Here is a 27,704-nt window from a genome sequence, read left to right on the forward strand (position 1 = left end):
GCGGCTAACGGAATTGAAAGAGATGAGGCTTTATTCAACACATTAAGAAAAAGTCGAGAATTATCGGAGGTGGGCCTGCCTTTAACAAAGTCACATTGCTCCTTACCAATTAGATAGGGCATGAAAGAGTCTAGGCGCAGAGCAATTAATTTAGCGAATAATTTATAGTCCATATTGACTAAAGAAATCGGACGATAATTTTTACAGAATTGGGGATTGCGACCATCTTTAGGAATGAGACAGATGACAGCATCTTGAAAAGTACCCTCCGCTTTACCAGTTGAGCAAAATGATTGAAAAAGCATTACAAGTCTAGGAAGTGAGAGATCAGAGAAGTGTTAATATAACTCAACTGAGAATCCATCAGGACCAGGTGTTTTACCTTTAGTGCAGGATGATAAGGCTTTAGAAAGCTCATGTAGTGAGATATCAAGGTCCGGGAAGTTAAGTTGAGAGGAGGAGGGTTTAGGTAGTCTCTCAAAGTTGGATTGAATAAGAGAAGGAGTAGAAGGAGATTCCGGGGTATAGAGTTGTTGGTAAAAGAGTTGGAATTGATTAAGTATGTCTTTGTCTTTATGAAGGAGTATAGGGTCAGAAGAGTAAATAGATTCTATAAGGACACGTTCTTTACTTGATTTGAGATAATTAGCTAGAAGTTTCCCTGACTTATTACGACCACCATAATAACGGGCACTACTAAGAAGAAGAATCGAAGACACACTATCTGTAGTAGATTTATTGAAGTCCAATTTTGCTCATAGAAGCTCTGGGACAATAGATTTATCTGAAGATGTATGACATTTATGTTCCAAAGATTTTATATGAGCCAATGAGTCTTTCCGCTTCTGAAGATATTGCTTCTTCTTCTTAGATACAGAATCTATAATAAAGCCTCTGGCAGTGGCCTTAAAGGATTCCCAGAGGATGTGAGGAAGAGTATCAGGGTTACTATTAAGCAAGAAGAACTCATTCATAAAAGCACGAAAGGAGGAAGAGAAATTAGGATCAGTAAGAAGGGAACTATTGAAGCGCCAACGAGAAGATTTGGGATGTGGCGAAAGTAAATCAAGGTGTGTTACAATGGGAGCATGGTCTGAGATTACTATGGGTTCAATAGAGGAAAACGATAAGTGTTGAGATAGAGAATGAGAGAGAAAAATGTAATCGAGACGAGAAAAGGATGAGTGAGGGGGAGAGAAAAAGGAATAATCCAAGGTATGAGGATGATAGAGTCGTCAGGAGTCAATGAGACATGATTGTGATATAGTTTTGAGAAATTGTTTGTGAGTTTTGTGGGGTATAAATCGAAAAGTGGATTTACGATCAAGGAACGGATCAACAATCTGGTTACAGTCTCCTCCTAAAATAAACAGGTCATCCTTATGTTGAATGTATTTTTCCGTAATTAAAGGCCAAAAGGAACAATCAGGTTGTGTGGGACCATAAACATTAAAAACAGTTATAGGGATAGAATTAATTAGTAATTTAGCTAATATCCACCTACCATCAGAGTCATTTTCTTGTGATAAATCTTACATTTTAGCTTTTTGTGAGATAAAATAATGACTCCATTCTTTTTATTAGTAGAAGGTGAAAACAAAGCCTTACCCACCCAACTCCTTTTTAATTTAAGGGATTCCGCTGCAGTAAGATGTGTTTCTTGTAAAAGAGTTATATCAGGGTTATAAGAAGCTAAATCGGAAAGGACTCTGCCTTTTAATGGGGATGATAAAACCTTTTACATGGTGTAAGTCTTTTTAACACCACTCTTGAAATGCAGACTAACACATTACCAGTTACCTCTTGATGGACCCTTACACCAGTGGCGGTTGGTGGCAAATCACATGATGGGGGTGCAAAACATATACACATAACAAATACAATACACCTAACATATACATATATATACACGTACACGCAGTTCTTTAAATGGGCCAGTACCCACCGGTACTGAGTACCGCCACTTCTTAAATGTATCACTCTGAGTACCGGCACTTCTCTTCTTCCGAGGAGAGTAACGGTACTCATGAAAAGGTAGGCTCATTGGCTGTGCTGGTGAGCAGGAGTAGGACGTGTCTCTGGCAGCCAAGGCGCCGCTTCCGCAGCCCCCCGACCTTCCAGCTGAGCCCCAGCAGGGCTCTTTTGAATAATGTCTGGTGTTCGCCGTCATACTGTGCTTGACAGAGCCGGGTCGAGATTCATTTTACCTGCTAATGTGTGCGTGTGATTTTCAAAGCGCAGCACTTCAGGTAGTGAAAAGTCAGTACAGGGTAACACTTTGAACACAGAAATGTTATCAGAGGAAAGGGCAGTGAAATCTCACACGTCCTTTCTGTTGATCTGAGGGTTAATGCCCAGACAATGCGATCAAAGGCCCCTGGAGCGCTAATATAACTGCTTTCTGCACTGAGGCGCCCACGCTAAATGCCTCAATGGACCGGTCTGTTTTTTATATGCCAATGCTGTGGCAGGATGTTTTATTTCCTGCCTGCCAGCCAGGCCCCAGTGCATCCATGAAATTCCCCTGCCGCATGGAGTTACAGGAGGAAGCTGGTGTTCGAGAATCGATCACATGCACACCTCCTCCTGACCTTGACATGATGTTCTATTGCTGTGCCTAGCAGAGCCCAACTTCTGCCCCAGACTAACCACGCCAGCATGAGTCTCATAGTGGGAGCAGGTGGCACAGGCTGAGACACTGCAGCAGGGCTCGCTGTCTGACTCCCTAAAGAAGAGACAGGCTAGAGATCCCCGCAGTGCCAGCATCTCCTCTCTGTGGATCGTTCTGACAGTCGTAAAGAGATAATTTAATAATCTCCTGCTGCTGACATTTAAAATGTTTGTTTCGAAAATGATTAGGGAATTCAGCATGGCAGAGGTCCTTGCAAAAGGGCACACTAGAGTTACGTTTCGTCTAAACTAGCAGTTTTGCTGATTTATTAGTAGTGCAAAGTGTTTACCATCCCTGCTCGACAGTGACACTACTAAGCAGCACCCTTTATTTTCTCAGCACAGTTAGACTTGCTAAATCAGAGATAACTCATGGGATTATTGTAGCCACCGGAGAGAGGTCAGAGTTTTCTCTACTGACAGTTTTCACTCTGACCATTAAGTAGCGTAGATGGTTAATGTGCCTTCAAAAAGGCATATTGTATTGTACTATATTGTTTGTGGATAGCTCATCGAGTTGCTGTTTTTTTCACAGTGATCGCTTTGTTACATGTGGTTTGGTCGCACCTGAAGCTGAGGTTGGGGTGGAGGGGGTTGATTTTTATTGAAATTAAATAATAGCTTCAAAGGCACCTGCTGCCAAGTTTGACTTCCTTGTTGCTCAAATAAGTGGGATTTCTGATATTTGTCTATTTCCATTGACTTCATTCCATGATTTAGGTGACAAGAAAGTACCACTCTAAGTTTTACACATCTAGTTGTTGCCTGACTCTTGTAAATCCACTGAATATATGAAAATGTCACACTTAAGCAATCTGAAACATTAGCAGCTATACTCAAATGAGTTTCATTTTTGATATTTATATGATTCCCTCATTTTAATAGTGAGAAAGTGTCACTCATATCTATGAAATATCACTCATAATTACAATGAAAATATGAAAATGTCACACATAGAAATCTGAAACCTTGGCAGCTATGTGGTCTATTCAGGCAATGTGCTGTCAACCACATTTACACCATCCTCTGCATTTGCGCAAACACAGGAATCCTGGCAATCCCACGGCAGTGGCAATTAAAAAAGCCATGGTTAAGAGTATAACATGGCTTTTAACATACCAAAGTCTTTTGGATGTCTGCTTATATGTGTGCGTTTGCCTGCATTTGTATGCCTGTTTTTTGTAAGAAAAAAGTGAGAGAGAGAATCAAGACACTCTCAGGAGGTATTTTAAAGAAAATGGGTGGCCCTTTGTGTGTACATGTCTGCTCGGCGACAAAGGTTCATAAATAACGTAGTAGGGAGGGTTGGTGAGTGAGTGAGCAAGGGTGGATGTGCAGATGGATGAATGGATGGATGAGTGAATGGGTGGATCGGTAAAAGAGGGTGGATGATTGGATAAAAGGGCGGATGATGGGTGGATAAGTGAAATATTGGATGGATGAATGAAAGGGAGGCAGGATGGGTGAAAAGGGTGGATGATGAATGAGTGAAAGGAGGGATTGAGGGATTGAGTGAAAGGGTGGATGGAATGAAAGAGTGAATGGTATTAAGGAGTGAAAGGGTTGATGGATAGATGAGGAAAAGGATTGATGGATGAGTAAAAAGGTGGATAAAGAGATGGATGAGTGAAAAGATGAAAGTATAGGTCTAAGGATGGATGGATAGCTTTGGATATCTAAAAAAGGAGATGTTAACATATTATTGCATTTCTCTTTCATTTTGTGTAATGAGTTAACCTTTATAGAAGTCGTTAAGTATCATTATGTCCTGCCCTTAGCCCCGCCCCTAGTCCCGCCCACTCACTACACCTCTAGCTCATTTTAATGAGTACCTCCACTTATTTTTTCCCATTTAAAGCACTGCATACACATATATACATATACACTTACACATAATACACATGAGAAATACATAATATTATACACATTAACATAAATATACACATAAAAAAATCACTTCCCTTACACTGCCGCTCGATGTTCTGCAGTACGTCCTCATTGCTCTGCAACACGTCCTCCAAGCGCAAAGGCCAACGCCAACACTCTCCTCCAATCATGACACTGTTCTAAAGCGTCTTGATTGGCTGGGGCCGGCTGGCTCTATTCTCCAAAAGGCACTGTGGGCCTGTGCCTGATTTTCAACCCAGCTGTCCAAGACAGCCGGGTTGGAGAGGTTTGAATAGCGCATGTCAGTTTGGCCATAGCATGTTAGCCGGCCAAACCAACATGCGCAATGCAAACTTAAGAGGCCACTCCTCACTGCTGCCAATCATTGGCAGCAGTGATGCACTTGCCCTGCCCTACCCTCATACTCCGTTTGCTGGCAGAAAGTGTCAAACATAAAATGGTAATAAAATACTTTTATTTCCATTTCATTTTTGACTCTTTCTGCCCAGCTTTGTGGGTGGTGTGGCGCTCCTTTGCTCACACGGATGAACCGCTGCTGCTAGTGACGGTTTGTGGTAGATCACATTGGGGCGGCGCAAAAAATATACATATAACATATACACATACACATATATACATACACACATACAAATACATATATACACATGCACAAAAGCAAATACACAATAATATACACATTAACATGAATATACAAGTAAAAAAACACATACCTTAAATTGCCGCTCGATGTTCTACAGTATGTCCTCGTTGCTCTGCAGCATGTCATCCTTTTGCTAAGCCCAGAGACAACTTTCTCATTCAATCAGACACTGTTCTAAAGTGTCTTGGTTGGCTGGAACGGGCTGGCTTTACATTCTAAAAGGCACTGTAGGCCTGTGCCTGCTCACCCAACTCAGCTGCCGAAGACAGCTGGGTTGGATATGTTTGAATTGTGCATGTTGGTTTGGACGTAGTAAGGTAGCCAGCCAAACCAATATGTGCAATGCAAACTTAAGTGGCCACTTCTCACTGCTGCCAATCATTGGCAGCAGTGACGCACTGGCTCACCCTACTCTCGCAAACTGTTTTCTGGCAGAAAGTGTCAAAAATAAAATGCTAATAAAATCATTTTATTACCATTTCATTTTTGACCCTTTCGGCCCAACAGAGTGGGGAGGCGACGCTTCTCCGCTCCCACGGAGGAACCGCTGCTGCCCTATTTTCTAGCTTCCAAATCCGCTGTACTTTTAGCTTCTCATGGAACTGTACCTGCCCCCTGCTCAACCTGCCTCAATGTACTTAAATGGCATATACTTGCACACTTTTCTTGGTTTCTCAATTATCGGATTTTGTGAACCTCAAAGGTAGCATTCACATATGCTCTTTAAAGCCCTCTAACATAATTCAGAAATGTCCACACTCTAGTGCAAGCTACATAAATAACCCAAATGAATGAAGGGTGTCTGTACATGCTGCTGAGAGCAGAGACATGTGAGCACAGACCACATTATGATAAGTCAAGCCAGAAGGTGAAATGTGCATACTCCCATGTGTCTGCTCCTGGAAATCCAGGATAGTAGTGCACTGCCTATGCCCTTGTCAGCACTAAGACCCTCTGTCACTAACATCACCACAGAGTTCTACCCTTATGCCTACTGAAGCAACCAGGAAGGTTTCCCTGCACACAAGTAGGGGCAGAGTGTGCCAACCAAACCCAGCATTGCCCCAGCTTTGTAAATAAATTCTAGCTCCACAATAGGGTAGATGGACTGATATACTTACACTGATCGCCTCAGGGCCATAGGGCTATCAGTGTAAGGTTTCCACCACCAAGGCCAATGGGGGTCTAGCTGGTGTAAACAACACTAAAAAGAGCAGACAGCCCGTGCATTTGGTAGTCAGAGTACCCCACCTGAGAGTACCCTCTCTTCCACATTCTAAAAAAAAGTCCCAATGTTTTATGTCATACATGACCCTAATAGAGCTTTTTCTTCTTCTGTTCTTTATCTGTGTCATTTGGGTGTTTCTTTCAACTTTGGTTCATCATTTATGGATGTCCTTCCATGAGAAAAACTGTTATTTCTAAATGAATAGCAGATATTAATCATTTTATTTTGGGAAATCTAATCCTTACCGCTTTTTACTTACCATCTGGACTCATATTTTGTTTCCTTCATTATCTCCTAATATTACTCAAATGCTTTAAGCCTCCTCATATTTTAAACATTAAAGTTGTTACATGTTATTTGTCCAAACATTGAGCAAAAGTATGTTAACGGCGTCGTAGCAAATTAATGGTTTATGTATATGTAGGGTAAAGCAGTATTTATTCTGCAGCCTGCCAGCTTCATTCAGTAAAAGGGATGTGGAAAAAACATACAGTGCTTTGCGGGTTTCACCTATTACCTTTATGCGAGAAACTACAAAACGGGGCAACGAGGCAGTTGTGCCCTGGAAAAAAAGAGAGAGCTTGAAAAAGTGGCAGTAAGTTAAAAACAAAAATGTAACACTGAGATATTTTTGTATACTTCTGTCAATAAAATGGCATCTGTTCTCTTTGTCCTGTGTCTCTCTTCCAACAGTAGTATTTCTGGTTAACTTAAGGTTGCAAGAAAAGCAGACATGGTTCTGCCATTTGTTAATTTGCTCTTTATAAGCTAACTGCTGCAGTTCAGGTATTTCTATTCCACAGACCCCTTATAATTGTGATTTCTTTTCCCTACAGAAAAAGTTCTGGGAAACATACAACGGTAAGAAATGCTTACTCTGTCTCTCTGCTTCTTGCTATTATCATTGTTTTAAACTGCAAAGTACTATCATGTATTGAATACCAGCTGGTGGAAATGGCCCTTTTTGCAGGGTTATCCCCAAACTTTTTGCTTCTTCCTCCCTTGTTTTTCCTGACCTGTGGCTGTTGGCAATAGGACTCTGGGCACTTTACCACTGCTGATCAATGCTAAAGTGCATATGCTCTCCCTATTTTAAATTGATGTATGGATTAGTGTTTCCATGATTGGCGTGTTTGGTTTACTTGTCAGACCCTAGTACAGTGCACTGAGTGTGCCCAGGGCTTGTAAATCCAAATGCTGCTGGTGGGCTTGCAGCACTGGTTGTGCCACCCAAAGAAGCAGCCTTGTAAAATGTGTCTAAGGCCTGCCATTGCAGAACATGTGTGCAGTCTGGTACTGCCATGTTGACTTGGTAAGTGCACCCACTTGCCAGTCCCTAAACCTTCCCTTTTCTTTATATCAGACTCCCCTATGGTAGGCCCAAGGGCAGGGTGCATTGTAAGTATAAGGTAGGACATGCCCTGGTGTGTGTGGCATGTTCTAATAGTGAATTACAGCCATTTTCGTTTTTCACTATTGCAAGGCTACCTGTTCTCCATAGACCAGAATGAGCAGTTAGATTATTACATTTTATAATCCTAATTGACTCAGAGAACATGGTAGAAATTCAAGTTTAGTATGCCTGAACTCAGAATGATAAAATACATCGTTTAGTGAAGTTGGTTTTAAGATTCTGTGTTTCAAAATAGCACTTTTAGAAAATAGGTATTTTCTTGCCTAACTAGCCAAGTCTGCCTCTGCTAGGTTGTGTATTCCTTGTCTGGAGTTTGAGTGACAGAGCTGGGGAATCCCAGGAGACATAATGAGTCCGTCCAGTGGTGAATAGAGAGAGCTGCATCTAGATGGGAGGGAGGAGTTGCACCTGGGACCTGAATAGGACTGTGCCTGTCCCCCACAGTGCTGGCCCCACCCCCTGTGGTGTGTCTGATGTCTCTGCCCTGCACTGTGAAAGGAGAGAATGAATCATGTCAACAAAGTGCTCCAGGGCTGTGATTTCCCTCCATGATGCTGGCTCCACCTCCTGTGGGGCGTCTGATGTTTCTGCCCTGCACTGTGAAAGGAAAGAAGGAGTCATGTCAACAGAGTGCTCCAGAACTGTTTTGGACTGGGCAAAGGCCCCTCTGCCCTCGGAGGACAAAGGATTTTGGGGTATAAATATTGGGACCCTGAATTCAAGAAATTAGATCATCCTGGAATCAAGAAGGAACCGCTGCCAAGGAGAAAGCTGGAAGACTGAAGAGGAAGGACTGTCCTGCTGTGTGTTTGTGGGATGACCTGCAGTTGCTTTGCTACCAAGGAGAGGGGAAGGACTTTGCTGGTCCTGGGTCCCCTTACTTGAAGAGATCTCCAAGGGCCTGAGGAGAGCTGGCCTCCTGTTAAGAAGTCCCAGGAACAAAAGGACTTCACCCCCAGCTTCCCCCTGAACTCTGCTGTATGAGTTCTGCCCTTCCTAGAGTGCTTTATCCAATTGTAGGGCCTCTGGAAGTTGTGCCTGCTGTTTTGGGAGCTGAACACGAAGAAAAGAAGAAGATCTGCAATTTTCATGCATCGCTCGCTTGCGTAGTGCATCGTCAACAGTGCCAGAAAATTTCCGTCGCTGCAAAGATCATCGCAGCGCCTGTTGCCGCTCAAGAACCAATGCACTGTTCGCTTGCGGAGCGCGTCGCCCTGGTGCAGGAAGATTCCTGTCGGTGCAAGTATCTTCGCAGAGCCTGTCGTCGCTGGCTGAGATCGTCACACCGCTTGATTGCGGACCGCATCACGTTGCTTCGAACATCATCGCAGAGCCATCGCAACGCGGGGCCGCGGGAGGAGAAGATTGACGCTGTGCCGCGCATCACCGCCGCACCTGAGATCGTCACCGTCCCAAAGATCGTCGCATCGTGCCTGTGCGAGACGCTTCCTACCGAACCTGCGCATCAGAATCTATATAAGGTATCGCATCCCTCCCCATACAGACCGGATTCATCACAACACACCCGCTACGTGCAGGGGGCTGTCGCATCCCCTCCCCAGGGTCTCAGCAGTGACCCATCGCTTGTTTTTCAACGCTGCAGCTTCCACTTGGAACTTATGTCGCATCTACAGGTACTTTGGGCTAAACGTGACGCAATTGTGGATTGTTTTGACACAAACCCTAGAACTCTTTGAAAATCATATTCTTGAACTGTGTATGTTTGGTTTTTGTTGTTTTGGTATTTTTGTAGTTTAGATAAAGATACTTTATTTTTCTAAACTGGTGTGGAGTCCATTTGTGGTGTTTTCACTGTGTTACTGTGAGTGTTGGTACAAATACTTTACACATTGCCTTTGATAAGCCTGTCTGCTCGTGCCAAGCTACCAAGGGGGTGAGCAGGGGTTGTCTAAAGAGTGTATACCCCTTACCCTGACTAGAAGGAAGGGCCCCTATTTGGACATTGCTGCCTAACTCTGCCAACTAGAGACCCCCAGATCTAACACCAGCACTTCTTTATTTTGAAATGGAGAACACCATAATTTCTCATCCAGGATCTAGTACTTTTAATAGGAGAGTGTCAGCACTTCTCAGTACGATATAGGTACGTTGGGATTGTGAGTACCTGCACTTGTGTATTTCCATTTCAAGCACTAGTTGAAATTTAGCATAGTTCTTGTTTCAAATGTATGGACCATCTTCAAATATGAGTGTCATTTGACAGAAATAAATTAGCCACACGTCTGCTTTTTTAATCTATTACAATTACATATCTTCTCCTACACGTCAATCAATCAAAAGCAGTTTATTTGGTTATCAAAAGCATCAAAACATAAAAAGTTAAAAATACATAGGATTCACAATATAGGATAATCATGTGTTAAATATAAGATAAGAGTTTTATTTTGTTTCAAAAATTGGTTGTGAATAGTAATTGTGAAAAAGAAACTTATAGAACACCCCCACATTTTTCTCTGAGGGCTGACCAAGCATCATGTTCACATACTTGCTGTCTGCCTTCAGGACTAAGTTTAAATTTTCCCATCATAATGGAAAAACTGTATATATGTAAGACAGCCAAGCATAATGACCTGAAATAAGAAGGAATTACAGGACGTGCTAAAGTGCAAGATCATATAAATGCATTAGGTTTAATAATCTGTCAGTGCATTATCAGAAGGTGCAAAATGTGCAGGATGCAATATATCAGATTTTTTCCAAAATTGATTGTTAATAATGAAGGAGCCGGTTCCACGTTCTAGGGCTTATTTTGGAACCTCTGCCCGATGATCTTGTTGCCTGCTTTGCAATTGTGGAGGGGAGGAATATCATTAGCCAATTACTTTACCATATCCCAAAACCCCAAAGGACTCCAGACTTCTAATCCTAATTTCTATGTATTTTTTATAAAGCCAAGAACAGTTGAACATAAAAACACCTGAAAACAAGAGTGTAAAAATACATGGGCACTAATACAAAACCAAATCTATGTATAAAATGTAAGGGGTACAACATGCACAGAATAGCCAATTCCAAAATCAAGACACAAATGATTATAGAAACTACATCCAAAGCCTTCTTCATTGGTGAATAATAAACAAGAACATTATCTGTCCCTACACTAATTCTACCATGACATCCTTACTTAGCATTCCCCAGGCAAGATTTCAAAAGGTGTCAGCACGTGAAGTCTTCCTAAGTAGCTCACTAACAGAGAATGGGTCGAGGAGCATAAAGGTACAGAGCTCGTTCTAAAATGCTCTCCCTTCTCCAGGTAAGGCAGAGGTCCCCTGGGGTATGCCCCTATCCCCAATATAAAGATGAAAATCACACCCCCCAATTACATCACTTGACTGCTTCATCCAGTTGTGCACCACCTTGTAGATAGCTCTCCATGAAGTAACAATACATTCAAACTCTTGCTCTGTGAATTTGGTTCCAGACCTTTCTAGACACTGAAGACATCCTCCTTTATTATCAGGTCCGCTTGTTCAACGGCATCCTCTCCTCCCTATGTCTGACTGACTTCTAAACAAAGATTTTATTCTAACTAACGAGAACGGATTCTTGCACCTGCAACAGAGGCATGAAAATAACATTTTCCACCAATTTTCCACAGTTTCACTTAGAGCAAACAGGGAGAAACAAAAGTTAGGCCTATCAACTTCAGCTAACATAAGAACAGCGCTGTCATGCACGCACCTTCTTTGTCTCGGAAGTGTCCTGGATTCACTATGCTAAACACCCTGCCTCCCCCTGTCACCTTCCAGGGGTCAGGAATAGCACTAACACCCAAATGGTAACCAGGGGGAAAACAGGGGAACAAAACAAGGGTAGGAAGGGGAAGAACAACAACACTCCACCGCCTTGCTCCACCTCAGCGGATACTCGATCTTCTTTAAATGTCACTGTAGTAAAATACAAGAAAAATGAGTGAAAACAATCCCTCCCCTTAATGTTCCTAAATTAAGGATTGTGATGTGATGTCCCTTTAGAAAGTGGAGGGAGATGATACGGAAATAAAGCAGAATAACTTGAACTCCAATATCAGCCTTGATATGGTTCATCAAAATTCAACAGAAATCTAAATGCAATGGGACACTATAAGTAAAGCGTAAGTCACACTTCAGCTAATGTATCTCTTCTATTCGTGAGACTCACCACAAATAATTGAGAATTCAATCCTGGAATAGCCTTAAAATACCGTAAACAAATACCTTCGTTAAGCTCACAAGGCACGGTAGGGCAATATAAAAAATAAACACCACTCAGAACTGAGTGAATAGAAACGCGGTGTGCACACCTAGCAGGCTTTATACCAAAGTGGCTTGCAAAACCGCAATAGTCAAAAGCAGTACAAACAATAAAGAATATTATCAAGGATAGAACAATATCTAAGAAGCAAGACGCTTCTTAGGACTCACAATACGATAAACAGGCTTAGAAACGCGGGAAGACACGAGCTCCTTCCATACTACGAACCACTAGCTCCTCGGACGCCGTCACCGTGAGCCGGAACGAGATGAGTAACAGCTGGCTAAACGCGAAGCGTTTCCTGAGCGTTTGGGGCGGGTTTAAAACTGTAACACATTTCCCTAGCGCATGCGCGGTAACTGCGCATGCTTCAAAGCCCCTGTATGTAATTTCGCCAACCATTGCCAATCACGTCTTTCTCTGCAGTTGGCCGGTAAGGACGCTAATAAAGAGCGGATTCTAAAATAGGGTTAGCAAGTGTTACGCTTTCCGCTTACACGACAGGCATGACAAGCGCCCACATTTAAAATACAAGCATATATGAGCCATTAATATACACACATTATATGAGCCTTCATGTAAAAAATTAATTAGTCTTGAATACACTTCATGTGTATATGATTCATCTAAACGGGTACATTTGCTACGTTCATTCTTGGTTGTATCAAGACAATATCTAGCACTTCACTTACATGTTATTACAATTCACATTCTAATGCCTTATTGTTAATACAACAATACATTATATGTGGATGTGGACTAACCATGGTTATAATTCACCCCTACAAATAAAAGAGCAATGTTGCACTCTATCAATAATAATTATGCAAGAGAAACGTCTCATAAGACAACCACAAATTATTCTCTAATGGTCTGGCCAAGCATTATATTTGCATACTAGATGATCTGCCTTTAAAACAAAAACAGGTTTAAGATTCCTCAAAATAATATAAAACAGTACATATTTACAGCAGCAAATCGATAAGCCTGAGACACGAAGTAAATTGCCGAACTTACTAAAGTGCAGAGTCAATCTAACAGAACAATGTCAGCGAGTGTAAAATATATAAGGTGCAAGATATCAGATTTGCTCAACTATTTAACCATAAACAATACAGAAATACATTTGTTTTCAACTGGCCCATTGCGCTTAATAAAAGCTTTGCAACCTAACACAATACATTTGTTGAAAAACGGGTAGAAATGAACACAATTATGGTTGAGGTGTCGCTTTTCAAAATTCTCTGGGAGATTAGATAACTGGTCACCCCAAGTTAAAACACACTGGGTGTATCCACTTTCGGCGAGGCCGCGGGTATTCTACGGAGAAGTACAAAATGTGCTCTTCTGTCTAGGAAACCAGACCACAGGCTGGGCACAGGTTAGAAGCCAGGTTTTTCTTCCATCTGCTTGTTAAAAGATTTTAGTGACAAATTGCCCACTGGAAGAGCACATATAAGCTCTTAGCTGATGATGGTGTGATGCTGTCCAAAAATGGTTTGAAGCACGGAGTGATCTTAAATTCGAAAAATTGGTTTGTTACATGCCCTTTTAAACCTCTCACAGCATATTGTTCATAAACATAAGCCCAGTAGCAGGTTTTTAGACCGCCAACCTCTGCTTTACAAGCAGTTTCTAGGTCATCCCACAATCTCTGCAAGCCCAGCCTTTTGAACCAGCTAGATACATGTTTGAGCCAAGGAACATGCATAGCAGTGTTCATCTTCACCAATTCCCCAAGATAATCCCCATATTTAGTTACGTTTGGTGTAGACCAGGGCGTACCAAATAAACTAAGGACTTCAGTGATGCCAGGTCTAGAATTCTGTTTATGCCTATGTTGAAAAAAGTGGAATAAGACGCGTACTTACCTGGGACTGAGACAATAGATCTTACAATGCTGTTTCTGCTAAGACCCACTGCTGAATGTTAGCACATCCGCATACCTCAGCTCCAAAAATTGCAGCACTCTGCGCATTGGCGGCGTAAACTTCAAGTGTGGGGGATATCGAATGACGAACACATTCTTTTGTGCAGTCACATAATTGCTTTCGATCTATGTTGAAATAGCAATGAAGTTTTGTGAAGTTTGGGTTCCTTTTTTAAACTTATCCAATGATCTGAACCCTAAATAATTGATTTGAATCCTAAATAATCGAAACAGTGAACTGTTGCATTCAGCTCAAGACCTCTAGTTTTGCAGAACCCCATAAACTTATCAATTAGGATCTGGAGCCCCATAGAGGTTTTGAAAATAAGAAGTGAGTTATCGGCAAAAAGAAATATTGGGACCGTCTTGCCATTTAAGACGGATGAATCATTTTTACAATCCATAAGTCCATACACCATATTATTTAAGTTTATTGTGAACAAGGTGGGAGCAAAAACCTCACCCCTTGCAAGTACCTTGAAAGATTGGGATGTGATCTTTCAGCTCTCCCTTGCTACCCCAGCGGGCCTAAGCATAGTTTTTATCATGAAACCTTGCCTTACACCTGTTCATATTTCCGGGGCCCTGGTTTCAACCAAAACTCTCCATAGATTTTTCAAGGGACCAAGATCAAATGCAATTTGAGAACAAAACAATGGGAAAAGGGGTTTTAAGCACAATTGCACCTATCCTATGTATTGCCTCGTTTTTTATGGTGCCACGGATCGGAGCTTCTTTTCCCTAAACCTCCCAGAACAAAAATTTGTTCAAACATACAATCTTTTCAAAACTGATCCAGCACACAAAATAGTATAATGAGAATTTATATAATAACAATCTTAGTTCATAAATCAAAGAGACTGGAAAATCAATTCAGTAGCAGAGTCTTGAGAAGTTTTTTTGGGAGTTCAATCTTTATTTGATTCTTCACACGTGTAGCCAACGCGTTTCGTCCTCCACGGACTTCTTCAGGGCTACAAATAATATTTATATATACACATAATTAATATATATACAATATATACACTATTTTACATTTAAAATACATTTTATTTCTTTAAACATGTGAAAAAACCGCAACAAAATCCAAAGGTGGTCTATAAAGACTTGTTGGTTCCTCTTCAAAACAGTGCATGATTTATAAAATGTACATATTTACACAGAGCATGGCTATAACATTCTACTAAACTACGATCTGCTACTCTTTTCTTTTCTTATTACATAATTTCATTATAGAAAAAGTAACTAAATCTAGGAAAGAAACAGATTTGGGCCTCACAACCTCTTATCTTTATCGCTTTAGGGTGGGTTTCAGATATTATGATTATTTTAGTACCTATAGGTTTGTTGTTAAAAGGAAGACTTTTTTTGAATTATATAGCCAAAAATTGGCTTACCAAATAGAATGAACTCATCTTCATGCTGAGAAAGATATATTCTTCCATCCAGTTCAGAGACAAAAGGATGAAGCCATATTTAGAATTTAGCATGTTATGTAACCAATGTTGGTATTAAAGTCACTTTCAGGTTAATTTCATACCTTGTCTGTAGTGAACGGCAAATACTTCAATATCATCAAGTTAGGAAAGTTTAGGTCAGATAGCCCAATATAACACGAATCTGAGTGAAAAAATGCAAATAAATCTAATTAAATCTTATGTTATTTTTATCTGACACAAGATTAAAATTTAACACTAAAGTTTTATACCACCAAATTAGCTCCAGTATAATCAGGTTTTTAAGGAATCAATAAAATGTTGGTATATACAAGAGAACATTATTGTTCTCAAAATAGTATTGCTTTTAATGAAGGGAAGGGCAGCCATATTGTACTGTCACACTTCCTTAGATCTCTATCAATGGAAAAAGACTAATGTCTCAATATTTAACAGTAAGGCTGAGTATTAAGTTCCCAAATTACTCTAGATGTAACCTGGTTGTAAGCTGGGATTGACCAAACAAATTTATCTGTGTGGCATCCATCTAAAAACCATAATTGTTCCGTCCTCGTTGCACTTACTTGAAATAGTAGATCCAGCCGGCTAAACCGCGTGGCGTCTTTTCTTGTAATGTGTCAGCCATTATATACGGTATTTAATTGAAATATAGGATGCACCTGTGTTTGTATTGTCCTATCCATGTAGGAGGGCGAGCTGTTCCTTTGTAAAATGGGCGCCATCTTAACAGTACCGGATGCACTTGGCAGTGTATTATAAACTAGTGGCACTTGTGTCTTGTTCTCTTTAGCGTAGTTGTATTATTTTGTGTTTATATCGATCTTATCTACATTCTATTATACGATTATGAGGGCAGGAATTAAATTCGTTAATATTGTAAAATTATACGTAATTTGATGTAATTAGACATACTGCTCAAAATGCCGCAAAATTATGTTTTTATACCAATTAGCTCTATTTTTTGACTATATATCGTAATGTGTTGTTATTTAAGATATTCTGGAAAAACGATCGCCGCCCGGACCTGCCATTTTGAATAGGTTTCAAAATTCGACTTCATGGCATAATTTTGGTCGCCATCTTGTAGTGTATACAGATTGTGGATGCCTGTGGCACAATATCCTGTTTACAAGAGGCGATTTTAGGCGCCATCTTTAATGTATAGACAATATTTAAAGAGAAAAGAAGGGGGAACTAATTCAGAAAAGCTATATTTTGACCCATTCAAAGGCTTTTGTCAAATGTTTAGGTTTGAATTATAAAATATACAGAATTGAAAAGGTTATTTTTAACGTAATAATCAATTGGTAACGGGAACTTAAGTCTTCATACCACAAAAATCAAAAGATCACAAATGTGAAAACCCTATTGAGGCAGTGTTCTCAAAATTGCAATGACATGGCACAACATGAGTTCATCAATCCGATTATTTAGGAAATTAATTTAGATGCCTTTGTATTATATCATATAAATTAAGTAACATTGTACAAACTTATCCTCTGCACCTTGTATCCCAAATATAGAGTCTCATAATTGTGTCCGTTTTGTACATATTTATGGCAGTTGTATTTCCTACATATTTTAGTGCAATTGTATTTCCTAAAAGAACCCAATGTAACTATTGCCAATTTTGGAATCTTATATTTATCTCTGCATATTTCAATTTCCCATTATTATAAAAGAATGGCTCCTGTTTTAAAGACAAGCTCTAAAAAATATAATCAAAAATTAGATAAAGAAGAACAGTTCCAAGTGCTATATCAATCATCATAAAAAGAACACATGAATATAATTGTGCAAAGCAAAATATGGATCACATATTTTCCTAAGTCACATATTTGCACGATTCTGAGGACACATTCTAGATTGAAGTCAAGAATATTCAAAGTTACAGAAAATTATACAGTTCTGAATTGGTTTTGAGTCCCTGGCTGGTCGTCCTCAATCTGCAGATCCAACCTGCCTCAGCTTTCCTTAGGGATAATTCTCGGTTTCCACCTCTTGGGGGAGTCTGTACCTGTTCCAAAGCATGGAACCTGATATTCTTTTCATTAGGATGATTTTCTTTTATATGTGTCGCCACAGGGTATCTAGCATCATTATTCTTTATGGCCCTAATGTGCTCTTGAATTCGTACTTTTAAGCTTCTAATGCTACTGCCTATATAGACTTTGTTGCATGAGCAAACTAAAGCATATATGGTGTGTGTGGTATTGCAATTAATGAAAGATCTAATTTCATATTCTTTTTTGGTGTTGTAATGAAATCTTAATTTTTTATTTAGACCATATTGGCAGAGGCTACACGTTCCGCAGACATAAAAACCAGCCGGTTTAGTAGTCAACCATGCAGTATTACTTATGATTTTTGTACTCTTAACATAACTGGGACATAGCATCTTTTTTAAATGTTCTCCCTTCTTGTATACCACCCTGGGTTTTGTGGGTACAGTACCAGGTGGCATATTGCCAGATGCAATTAGGTGCCAGTTTTTCCATTGAATGTTATAAACATGATTACTGTACAGATCAAATTTGGTTATAAACAAAACTTTGTCTTTTCCTTTCTTTTTCTTGTTTCTATTGACACTGCCTTGTAGAATAGTGCCACGATTTACAGTTTTAATCCTTGACTCAGCTTTGTTTAAACAATCATCTGTGTACCCTATCTCCTTAAAGGCGCTTTTCATCATTTTGATATGTTTTTGAAAATTCTTTTCTTGACTACAATTTCGTCGGGCTCTTGTCATCTCACCAAAGGGTATAGCATTTATTGTCCCTCTGGGATGTGCACTATCAGCATGTAAAATGCTGTTGCACGCTGTGGGTTTCCTAAAAATGTCACTTTCGATTTTATTCCCATTGACATATAGTTTCAAATCCAAAAAGTCAATTGATTCTCTGGAGTAATTAATGGTCAATTTTACATTAAACCGATTATCATTTAGATAATCGAAATAGGCCATTAATTCTGTTAATTCTCCATTCCACAGCATTAAAATGTCATCGATATATCTACCATAGAAAATGATGTTATCATTCCATGGTTTAGATCCGATGCCCCAGGCATGCTCCGTCTCATACAGGCCCATAAAGAGGCCTGCATAAGACGGAGCAAACCTGGATCCCATCGCTGTATCCTGTTTCTGCAAGAACCAGTCTCCGTTGTGAAAAAATGCATTCATTTCAAGGATCATGCGCGTCATTTCTAATAGCATGAGAGTATGTTCCAAGTTTGTGGCACTGCATTTATACAGGAAATGTTTGACAGCCTCTATACCGCAATCACTTTTGATGCATGTGTATAAGCTCTCTACGTCTAAAGTGACGAAGAGAAGATCAGGACTATCCCATACGAAGTCTTCTAGTTTGCATAAGATATCCCCACTGTCTTTTAGATAAGAGGGCAAGTTTTTGACAAAGGGTTGGAGATATTCATCCACAAATTTAGAGAGCCGTTCGGTGGGTCCGCCATTTCCCGATATTATCGGTCTCCCGGGTGGAAACCCCCCTCCCCCCTTATGAATTTTAGGGAGGATATATATGCATGGATGGCGAGAGTCATGTGCTTGTAGATATTTATATTCTGCGTCTGATAATAAACAGGACTCATGCCAATCTCTTAAGGCGGCATTGATATTTTGTTCAATTTTTTGGGTAGGATTGTCATTTAATTTGATGTAGCAATCTTTTTGTCCTAGTTGTCTATCTATTTCATTTAGATAATCAACCCTGTTCATCACTACAATATTCCCTCCTTTGTCTGCCTCTCGTAAGGTTATTGTAAGGTCATCTCGTAGTCCATTCAATATGTCTCTCTCTTTTTTTGTTACATTATTTACATGTTTACAATGTGAATGTGACATATGCTTGTCCTCTAATTGATGAATTTCTTGAGTTACCTTGTTATAAAACTCATCAATAAAGGTGTCCTGTGGTCTTAAGGGTAGAAACTTGGACTGTATCTTTAGGCCACTGTCAAGTGAGACATCCTCAACTATTTCTAATGATCTAGCAGTTTCAGTGATGTCTACATTCTCATCTTCCTCATTTAGGGTAGAAATCAAATGGGTGACATTCAGATCAGCAATTGGCATTTCTGAAATACACAGATTATTTGATGGAACATTCTGCACACTTTTATGATGTTCAAAGTATTTTTTTAATCTCAATTTCCTTATAAACTTAAACAAGTCAACATGTAGATCTACAAAATTACAGGTGTTCGTAACACAAAAATTCAGTCCTTTTAACAACAACATTTCCTCATTTTTGGTCAAAATTCTGTTAGATAGATTAACAATACTCAAAGCATTATGTACTGTATTTAGCTCCACATCATTGTCTATTTCTTCATGTTTGTCTTGCTCTGCTGCCTGGTTTGTACACCTGGTCTTATGTTTCTTCCCTCCCCTTCTGATTCTGAATTTTGACTTTTCTTTTTGTTTCCCAATCTGTATCTTTGGACTTCCCTTAAAAAATCAGAAGACGCAGTGGGGGCAAGTGTTTTTTGTTTGCTAGTGCCCTCTCCAGGATCACTATCAACTGAGGAGAGAGATGTACTGCTCGAAGAAACACTTATTGGCTTTGCATGGGAAGTGTCATTTGAATTAACTTTAGGGGCTATATCATCATATTTTTTTGAGAAGGTGAAAATTCTGCCATCGGCATACTCCTTTTCATCCCTCTGTATCTTTTTCATTTTCTTTTCTTTCAAATATATTTGATAAGCAGCCTGGAGATTGACAAAAGCCATATATAATCTTTGTTTAAACAGTAATGCATATTTCCAATAAAGAAGGGCAAATCTGAAGCCCTGATCAAAGATGCTAGTTTTCGTACAAAAGCAAGCTTGAAGTGGAGACAGGATATGTTGTTCTTCTATCCACTTAACTTATGAAGGACTTGTCCTGGAAAAACTTTCTGCAAGTTATCTATAAGGCTTATGGGTGTATAGTTAGATGGAGTTTAGACATCACTCTTTTTCTAGACAGGATGTATCTCCTTCCCCCGTCATCAAACAGGGATTTCCCCCAGCCGATATGACTTTAGCTAGCAGGTTTACTTAACTGACCCAAACTTGGGACTCTGACTTAAACAAATCACCTGCCATTTTGTCTGGATAAGGGGCATTTGCTGGATTTAGAAGACAAATTGCAATAGCGGTATCCTCAAAACGAAAAAATAGTGTACTATTCACCCCTGCATATGCAATTGATGAATCCTTAATAAGGGTTCCAGACCTGGGGCTCGGGAGCATGTCATTGGGGTTCTCAAGCGATATGGTGTGTGTTTGTGCCCGTGTTGTTAATACTTCCGTATGATATTATACGTCATAAGGATCTATTGTCGGTTGATTTGATAGCCCACAACAAATCCTGCCAACTCTTATCACCCCAGTTTTATTTAGCTTTTGTTAGTGCAGATTTACTGTTGCACCTAGTCTCCATGATATCTGAATATGCACATCTTTTAACAGCTATCCTTAATGCTTAATTGGTTATTTTACACTTAGAGTTAAGCCATTTTACTTCCTTTGCATGAACTAGTTGCTTATTTTCAGCTTGTTTATAAAAAATGGCAGTTTAAACCTGTTTATGAATATCTGAAATAGTGATTGCAGTGCTGGAAAAACCTACATAATCAGAGAAAAAGGCCACAAACAGGTCAGAGTATAGTTTGTTATTAGACATTACATGTGGCCAGGAAACTCACCCATGGTTATTTACTAATATAGGTTCCGGTACTAAATTATAACAGTTTGTTGGGACCCTCCTGAGTGCTTCCCTAGAAAAACAGCAATCAAAGGATTATGATCGCCGTCTGTGTGAGTTCCAACTTTCATATCAACAAATAGCGGCCAAAGCCTTAGGTCTAAAAAGACATAATCAATGGCACTCGGATAGGGGCCTCTTTTAAAGGTAGGTACCCACTCGGGATCTGAACGAGTGCGTCTGTTTCAGGCACTTAGGCCCCGGCCAACAGATATGGTAGTGAGTTGGAAAGCAGTGCCAGAAAAGTTTCTCTGGTGTTTCCCCATTAAGTTGGAAATATTCAAATGTTCATCCTCTAGTTATATCAGTGCGCTAATAATTGGCAAAGGCTCACATGATATGGTGTGTGTTTGTGCCCGTGTTGTTAATACTTCCGTATGATATTATACGTCATAAGGATCTATTGTCGGTTGATTTGATAGCCCACAACAAATCCTGCCAACTCTTATCACCCCAGTTTTATTTAGCTTTTGTTAGTGCAGATTTACTGTTGCACCTAGTCTCCATGATATCTGAATATGCACATCTTTTAACAGCTATCCTTAATGCTTAATTGGTTATTTTACACTTAGAGTTAAGCCATTTTACTTCCTTTGCATGAACTAGTTGCTTATTTTCAGCTTGTTTATAAAAAATGGCAGTTTAAACCTGTTTATGAATATCTGAAATAGTGATTGCAGTGCTGGAAAAACCTACATAATCAGAGAAAAAGGCCACAAACAGGTCAGAGTATAGTTTGTTATTAGACATTACATGTGGCCAGGAAACTCACCCATGGTTATTTACTAATATAGGTTCCGGTACTAAATTATAACAGTTTGTTGGGACCCTCCTGAGTGCTTCCCTAGAAAAACAGCAATCAAAGGATTATGATCGCCGTCTGTGTGAGTTCCAACTTTCATATCAACAAATAGCGGCCAAAGCCTTAGGTCTAAAAAGACATAATCAATGGCACTCGGATAGGGGCCTCTTTTAAAGGTAGGTACCCACTCGGGATCTGAACGAGTGCGTCTGTTTCAGGCACTTAGGCCCCGGCCAACAGATATGGTAGTGAGTTGGAAAGCAGTGCCAGAAAAGTTTCTCTGGTGTTTCCCCATTAAGTTGGAAATATTCAAATGTTCATCCTCTAGTTTTATCAGTGCGCTAATAATTGGCAAAGGCTCACATGACATATTAAATCTCCTGTCACCATCACCTTTCCATGTTGCTGATGTGATTCAATTAATTAATCTAAAAGATCGAAAACAGGAGAGTCACCACTAGCATGAACAGACCTTGCATAGGTATTAATTAGGATTATATTTACAAGCCAGAGGGAAATTTGAGTGTAATTCCAATTAAAGCTGGTAAATCAACCATCAAAGTAGTATGCAAACATGTAAGATCATTGTTTAATAAAATTAACAGCCCTCCAACGGCCTGTCCAAACATACCCGGGGGACTTAACTTAAATGCTATAGGTCATGAAGCCATTGATGAACTCCCTGTTCTCTTCCCAGGTTCCCTGAAACACACATAAATCGTGATCCCCTATATAGGAAATCCATACAGAATCAATTAATTAAGTTTGATATGTGACATGTAATCATGGAAATGCCAGTTCGAAGGTCATAATCACCTCTGGAATAATGGTCTTTACCCAGCTGTACAAGAAGTACCAAATCAGTGCTATTTGTTTGCCATTAGATCCCTATCTGCTTGTGGCTTCAAATGATCAAACCCAATTATAGTAGGATTACTGTCAGCACTGCAATTTCAGACTTAATGCAAATGTTCAGTATAGTAGGATCGGCTTGATGGTTCAGTCAATCGACTGCATTCAGGTTGGATGCCTCAGGTGGTACACCAAAAAAGGGATCTTGGGGACACAGGTTAGGAAGATGCTTTGAATTGTCAAGAATAGACTTGGTAATTGGAGGAGTTAATTTTAGCATGACTTCCGTCTTGGCAGGTCTCCTACATGTCATTTCAATAGTTTCAAACTGATATGGTCAATTTGGTGAGCTAAAGGCGACATTATACATCATTTAAAAAATAAACATTTGCAAAGCTAGTAGGTCTGGTGTTGCCCGCCAGCCTTTAGGCGTTGGCAATTCTTTTTTTGTTCTGCCATGGTTAAGGCAAAAATAATTTTGCTCTCAAAAAAGCACACATAACCATACTAGTCCCTAGCCCTGAAGGGAATTACTTTGGGTTGGGATGTGCTTCTTGTGAAAGTGCAGCATGCTGTAAATCTCAGTGAAGTCAGCCAATGGCGGAAGTGGGATGACCCATTGCTCCATGATGCATGCAGGAGTGGGTGGAAAATAAATGTGACTTACGTAACCGCAGATACATAACCACAGACTAATGGATGAAGTCTGGGTGAAACCCTATAACAAACTGTGAAATACTTGTAACCTTGGTAAAATCAAATGGCGCTCAAAGGAACTAAAAAGACACAATCCGTCTGGTGCTGCCTGCCAGCCTTCTGCCTTTGCCAATGCTTTTTTGTAAATATTTATTACAAATAGAGATAAATAAATGAAGAAGGCTGAAAAGATATAGAGGATTAAATACTACATACCAGATACCATATAGAAGTGCCGTTATAAACGCACTTCATTGTGTGTGTACTAAAAAGAGAATAACTTTATGAAGAACTGTTTACGGTCAACATCAGAACAGAAACGTGGGAGCAACCAGTATTGGACGGTGAATTATGGTTCAACATATATGTTATATAGGTCCCTGTCTGTCAGGACACTATACTATAGAAACTACTGGATAAAAATTAGGATAATACCAAGGCTGCGATTGAGCACCATTGCAAGATCGGTGTAAAGATCCATGCTCATTTAGGGTCATACCGTAAACGCTTGCTGTGGTGAAAGTTTGTGCTCTCGCTTGCGAAAGATATTGTTGACAGCTTTCACCACAGCAAGCATCTATTGCACATCCAATAGTGGTTGCTACCATGTTTCTGTCCTGATGATGACCCTGTTTAAATTAATTTCTGCTGGGTCAAAATGTCAACAATTAAACTAGTGGGATGAAATTAATTATAATGAGGTGCACGTTGTACTCTTGTTAGAAACTGGATTACCAGTTGACTGGGGGTATGAGCCCTGGTCAAGTAGCAACCACAAGTCTAGTCAGTTAAACCCTAAATTAACCTCTGCTCACCCTCTGGAGTAAAATAGAGCCAAAAACACACAATGCGCCAACAAGTGTTAACTGGTCGCACATGACCTGGACAAAGTCACAAGTTCAGGTCAATCGCAATGGAGCACAGCCCACTACAGGGACCCAGTTAGTCCCTTTGAAAAAAAGTACCTTAAATCTTGGTTGCAGAGCGTTGCATGGGTCCAAAGTGAAGAAGCATCGCACAGCCAAAGCAATGTGTCTGTTGCAAGATGTGGTGAGGCTGCATTGCGAGATCCTGTTTCATCATTGTCAAGGATCCTGTCGACGGGGCTTGGGATGCAATGTCCACATGTCGAGGATGTGGGAAGTGCATCTGTAGATGCGTCAGTTGTAAGGCTGCGATGTAGAAGCTGGCATTGTCATTTAGCTGCCTTCAACAAGAGAGGTGAGAACCTGGTTTGAAGAAGTGTTGTACCTTCAGTGATGAGTCAGTTCTGAAGGCTATGATGTGGACCTTCTGCGCTAGGCCCAATCCACACATCAGCAGTGATGCGTAGGGTATGCTCAAGGATTGCCGCTCAGCCAAGGAGATGCATCGGATTTGGCTCGAGGATGCGCCACTCAGCAGAGAAGATGCACTGGTCCCACTGGTAAGCACGTTAGGCCCACTTGCAGTGGTCTAGGACTGGGGTGGCACCACTTGCCATGGTAGACTCCCAGATGGCAGATTTCAGATGCAGCTGCAAGGTTGTTGGAAGCCTGTTATGTCCCTGAGGCTTCATATCAGGAGGCAAGCCAACAAACCCTTGGATTCACTCTGCTTTCTGTTTTCAAGAGATGCAGGTCCGGTCCCTCTCACCCAGACAAGGAGGGCAACAAGCAGCAGGTCAGCACAGCAGGGCAGCAATTCTTTCAGATCAGCAGGCTAGCAAAGCAGCACAGCAGTACTTCAGCAACACAGCAGTCCTTCTTCCTGCCAGAGTATCCACAGGTCCAGAAGTGTACTGTAGTGGTGGTGTCTGAGGTCCATTATTTATACCCAGTTGTCCCTTTGAATGAAGGAGACTTCAAAGACAAGCCTTTGAAGTGCACAGATGTCCTACCTTGTCACCACTGGTGCCAGACTAACTACAGGGGATCAGGCAGTCTTTTATGTGGGGACAGGCCACAGCCCATTCAGGTGTTAGTGATGCATGGTCCAGCTCATCCCTCTCATCCTGTCAGGATAGCCTACTCAGTCACACCTAAGCTCCCATTGTGTGTGGCTGTCAAAGTGGTAAACACAAAGCCCAACTGCCAACTACACCCAGTGATTTGACCAGAGGCAGGCTGTAGGCATCAAATGCAAGTATCTAATAGGAATTATACTTGTTCCATTCTGTGTGGAGAATAAATCATTACTATGGAAATAAAAAAAGGGAAGGGGAGAAGAGGGGATCACATGTTACTGTCATGTTATTTCTAAAATATCTTACACTGTAACAATCAGCTGTTTTACAATGAGCAAAATCATGCTTCGAAAACGTAGTGACCAGATAAGTAACTTGAAAATGGCAATTCTTTTCCTTATCTGCTGTCTCAGTGGCGTGACTAACACAAGCATTCTCATTCACAAAATGGCCCGTGGTGAGATGAATACACATAGCGATGTAGCATTGTTATATTTCATACGTTCAGATGTGCGTCCATGCATCACACAGTTCACAGTGAATTGTAGTATCGGGCTCTGCCTTTACAAAGGGGTGTGGTTAATCTCATTGGTATCTTTTTCAAGAAAAATAGTAATGTGGGTCTAATGACAATCGTCTAATGATGGTCATCTCGTTTTCAATATCGCGTGCATACTCGGCAGTTAGCTTGTCATAATTATTTTCATCAGTGCATAGCCGTAACACTCAATATGCGGTAGGGTAATGGGTTAGTCGGATAAATTAATCCGGTGCGTGCGCGCTCTACAGTTGTGGTATCGCATATTAAGCCTCATCGTTAATGGCACACCTTCAAGCTTGACATTGCGTGCTTCATCAGGGGACGACGGGCACTTTGTACCTGTAGAGTGATATTAAGCCCTTGCAGGTGGAAATAATTAGTAAGAGGGATGGGGAAATATGTACTTATCTCTGTGGCGTGGTGTCATCGGGGTTTCACCTTCTGCTTCGTAAGGTGGCAGCATCTTGTGTTGACTCTTCCTATGGCGCCCTGGAAAACATCGGTGCCACGGGTTGATCAGCTAATGAAGTGAGGACCATGGAAATGGAGAGAAGACTCATCTCGAGCAATGGGTGAAGGATGGGTCAAATGTTTGTATTAAAGGACTACTCAATAATTGTGGATTTGTGATTGAAGTAGTTGATGATCAGAGAGCACTTTCGCTCATGTTGGAACTAGCTGCAAATATAGGCGACAGTCATAAAAATTGAGGAAGGACTTTGCACACCTCGAGCAATGTGAAGAAAGATTGAGTAGGTTCAATGTTCATATTCAAGTACTACTAAATTTCTTCTAAATTAATGTGGACACGGTACACTCAAATACCGTATAGTCTTTAGAAGTAATTGAGGGTCAGAGAGCAACACTTGACAGGGTTCAGTTAACTTGAAATAGGGTGTTCAGTACTATGGCTTATCACTGAGATTAGATGTTAGGTGGTGTGTTGCACCGCAATATCCACAATGGGTTAGCACATTTTAATGGATAGACATAGATGGTGCCTTGGAGTTGTATAAAAATAGACTCAAAGAATGTTCATGGTAATTGTTACTTAGTGATTCAAACTTAACCATGGCACATTGTCATTCAGGCTGTTTCTATTGGTTTTGAGACGATACACCCATCTTTGTTCTTTTTCGGATAAAATGCGTTCAGCATTCTGATTCTTGTATTGTAAAGTTTCCAAGATTACCCATTTGAGGTCATTTACATTATGACCGTGTTCAACATAGTGGGTACTTATTTTTGTTGCCAGTTTTCTGCACTTTACATTACTCCTATGTTCACAAATTTGCTGTTTAATTTTGCGGCACCTCATCCCTATATAGCGTTGGGTACATGGGCATGTGATTATGTAAATCATGTGTGTTGTGTTGCAATTAGTATGGTTTCTGATGGTCCATTTCAGATCTGGTAGTAGTTGGATTATTTTCGTAGTTGTGGTCAACAGGCATTCCGAGCATGAACCACATGGGAAATGCCCTAAGACAAGTGGTAAGTTCCAGAGAGTACTTGTCAGTTGGTTTAAGGTGACTGTTGTTGGTCTTGTGTGTACTAAGATGTCTTTCAAGTTCTTTGTCCTTTTGTTAACAAA

At 40.4% G+C, this 27,704-nt stretch overlaps 1 protein-coding gene across 2 annotated transcripts in view; it reads left to right on the top strand.

The window, feature by feature from the left end:
• The window catches only part of LOC144772977 (coagulation factor X-like), a 381,158-nt gene that overhangs the window by 92,493 nt on the left and 260,961 nt on the right, over positions 1-27,704 (top strand). For both annotated transcript variants that reach the window (XM_078657701.1, XM_078657700.1), the window contains exon 3: positions 7,283-7,307. In XM_078657701.1, the coding sequence (XP_078513827.1) occupies positions 7,283-7,307 (25 nt within the window). The remainder of the gene's footprint in view (positions 1-7,282; positions 7,308-27,704) is intronic.

The sequence above is a fragment of the Lissotriton helveticus genome, chromosome 8, assembly GCF_964261635.1.
Source record: "Lissotriton helveticus chromosome 8, aLisHel1.1, whole genome shotgun sequence".
Classification (NCBI taxonomy): domain Eukaryota; kingdom Metazoa; phylum Chordata; class Amphibia; order Caudata; family Salamandridae; genus Lissotriton; species Lissotriton helveticus.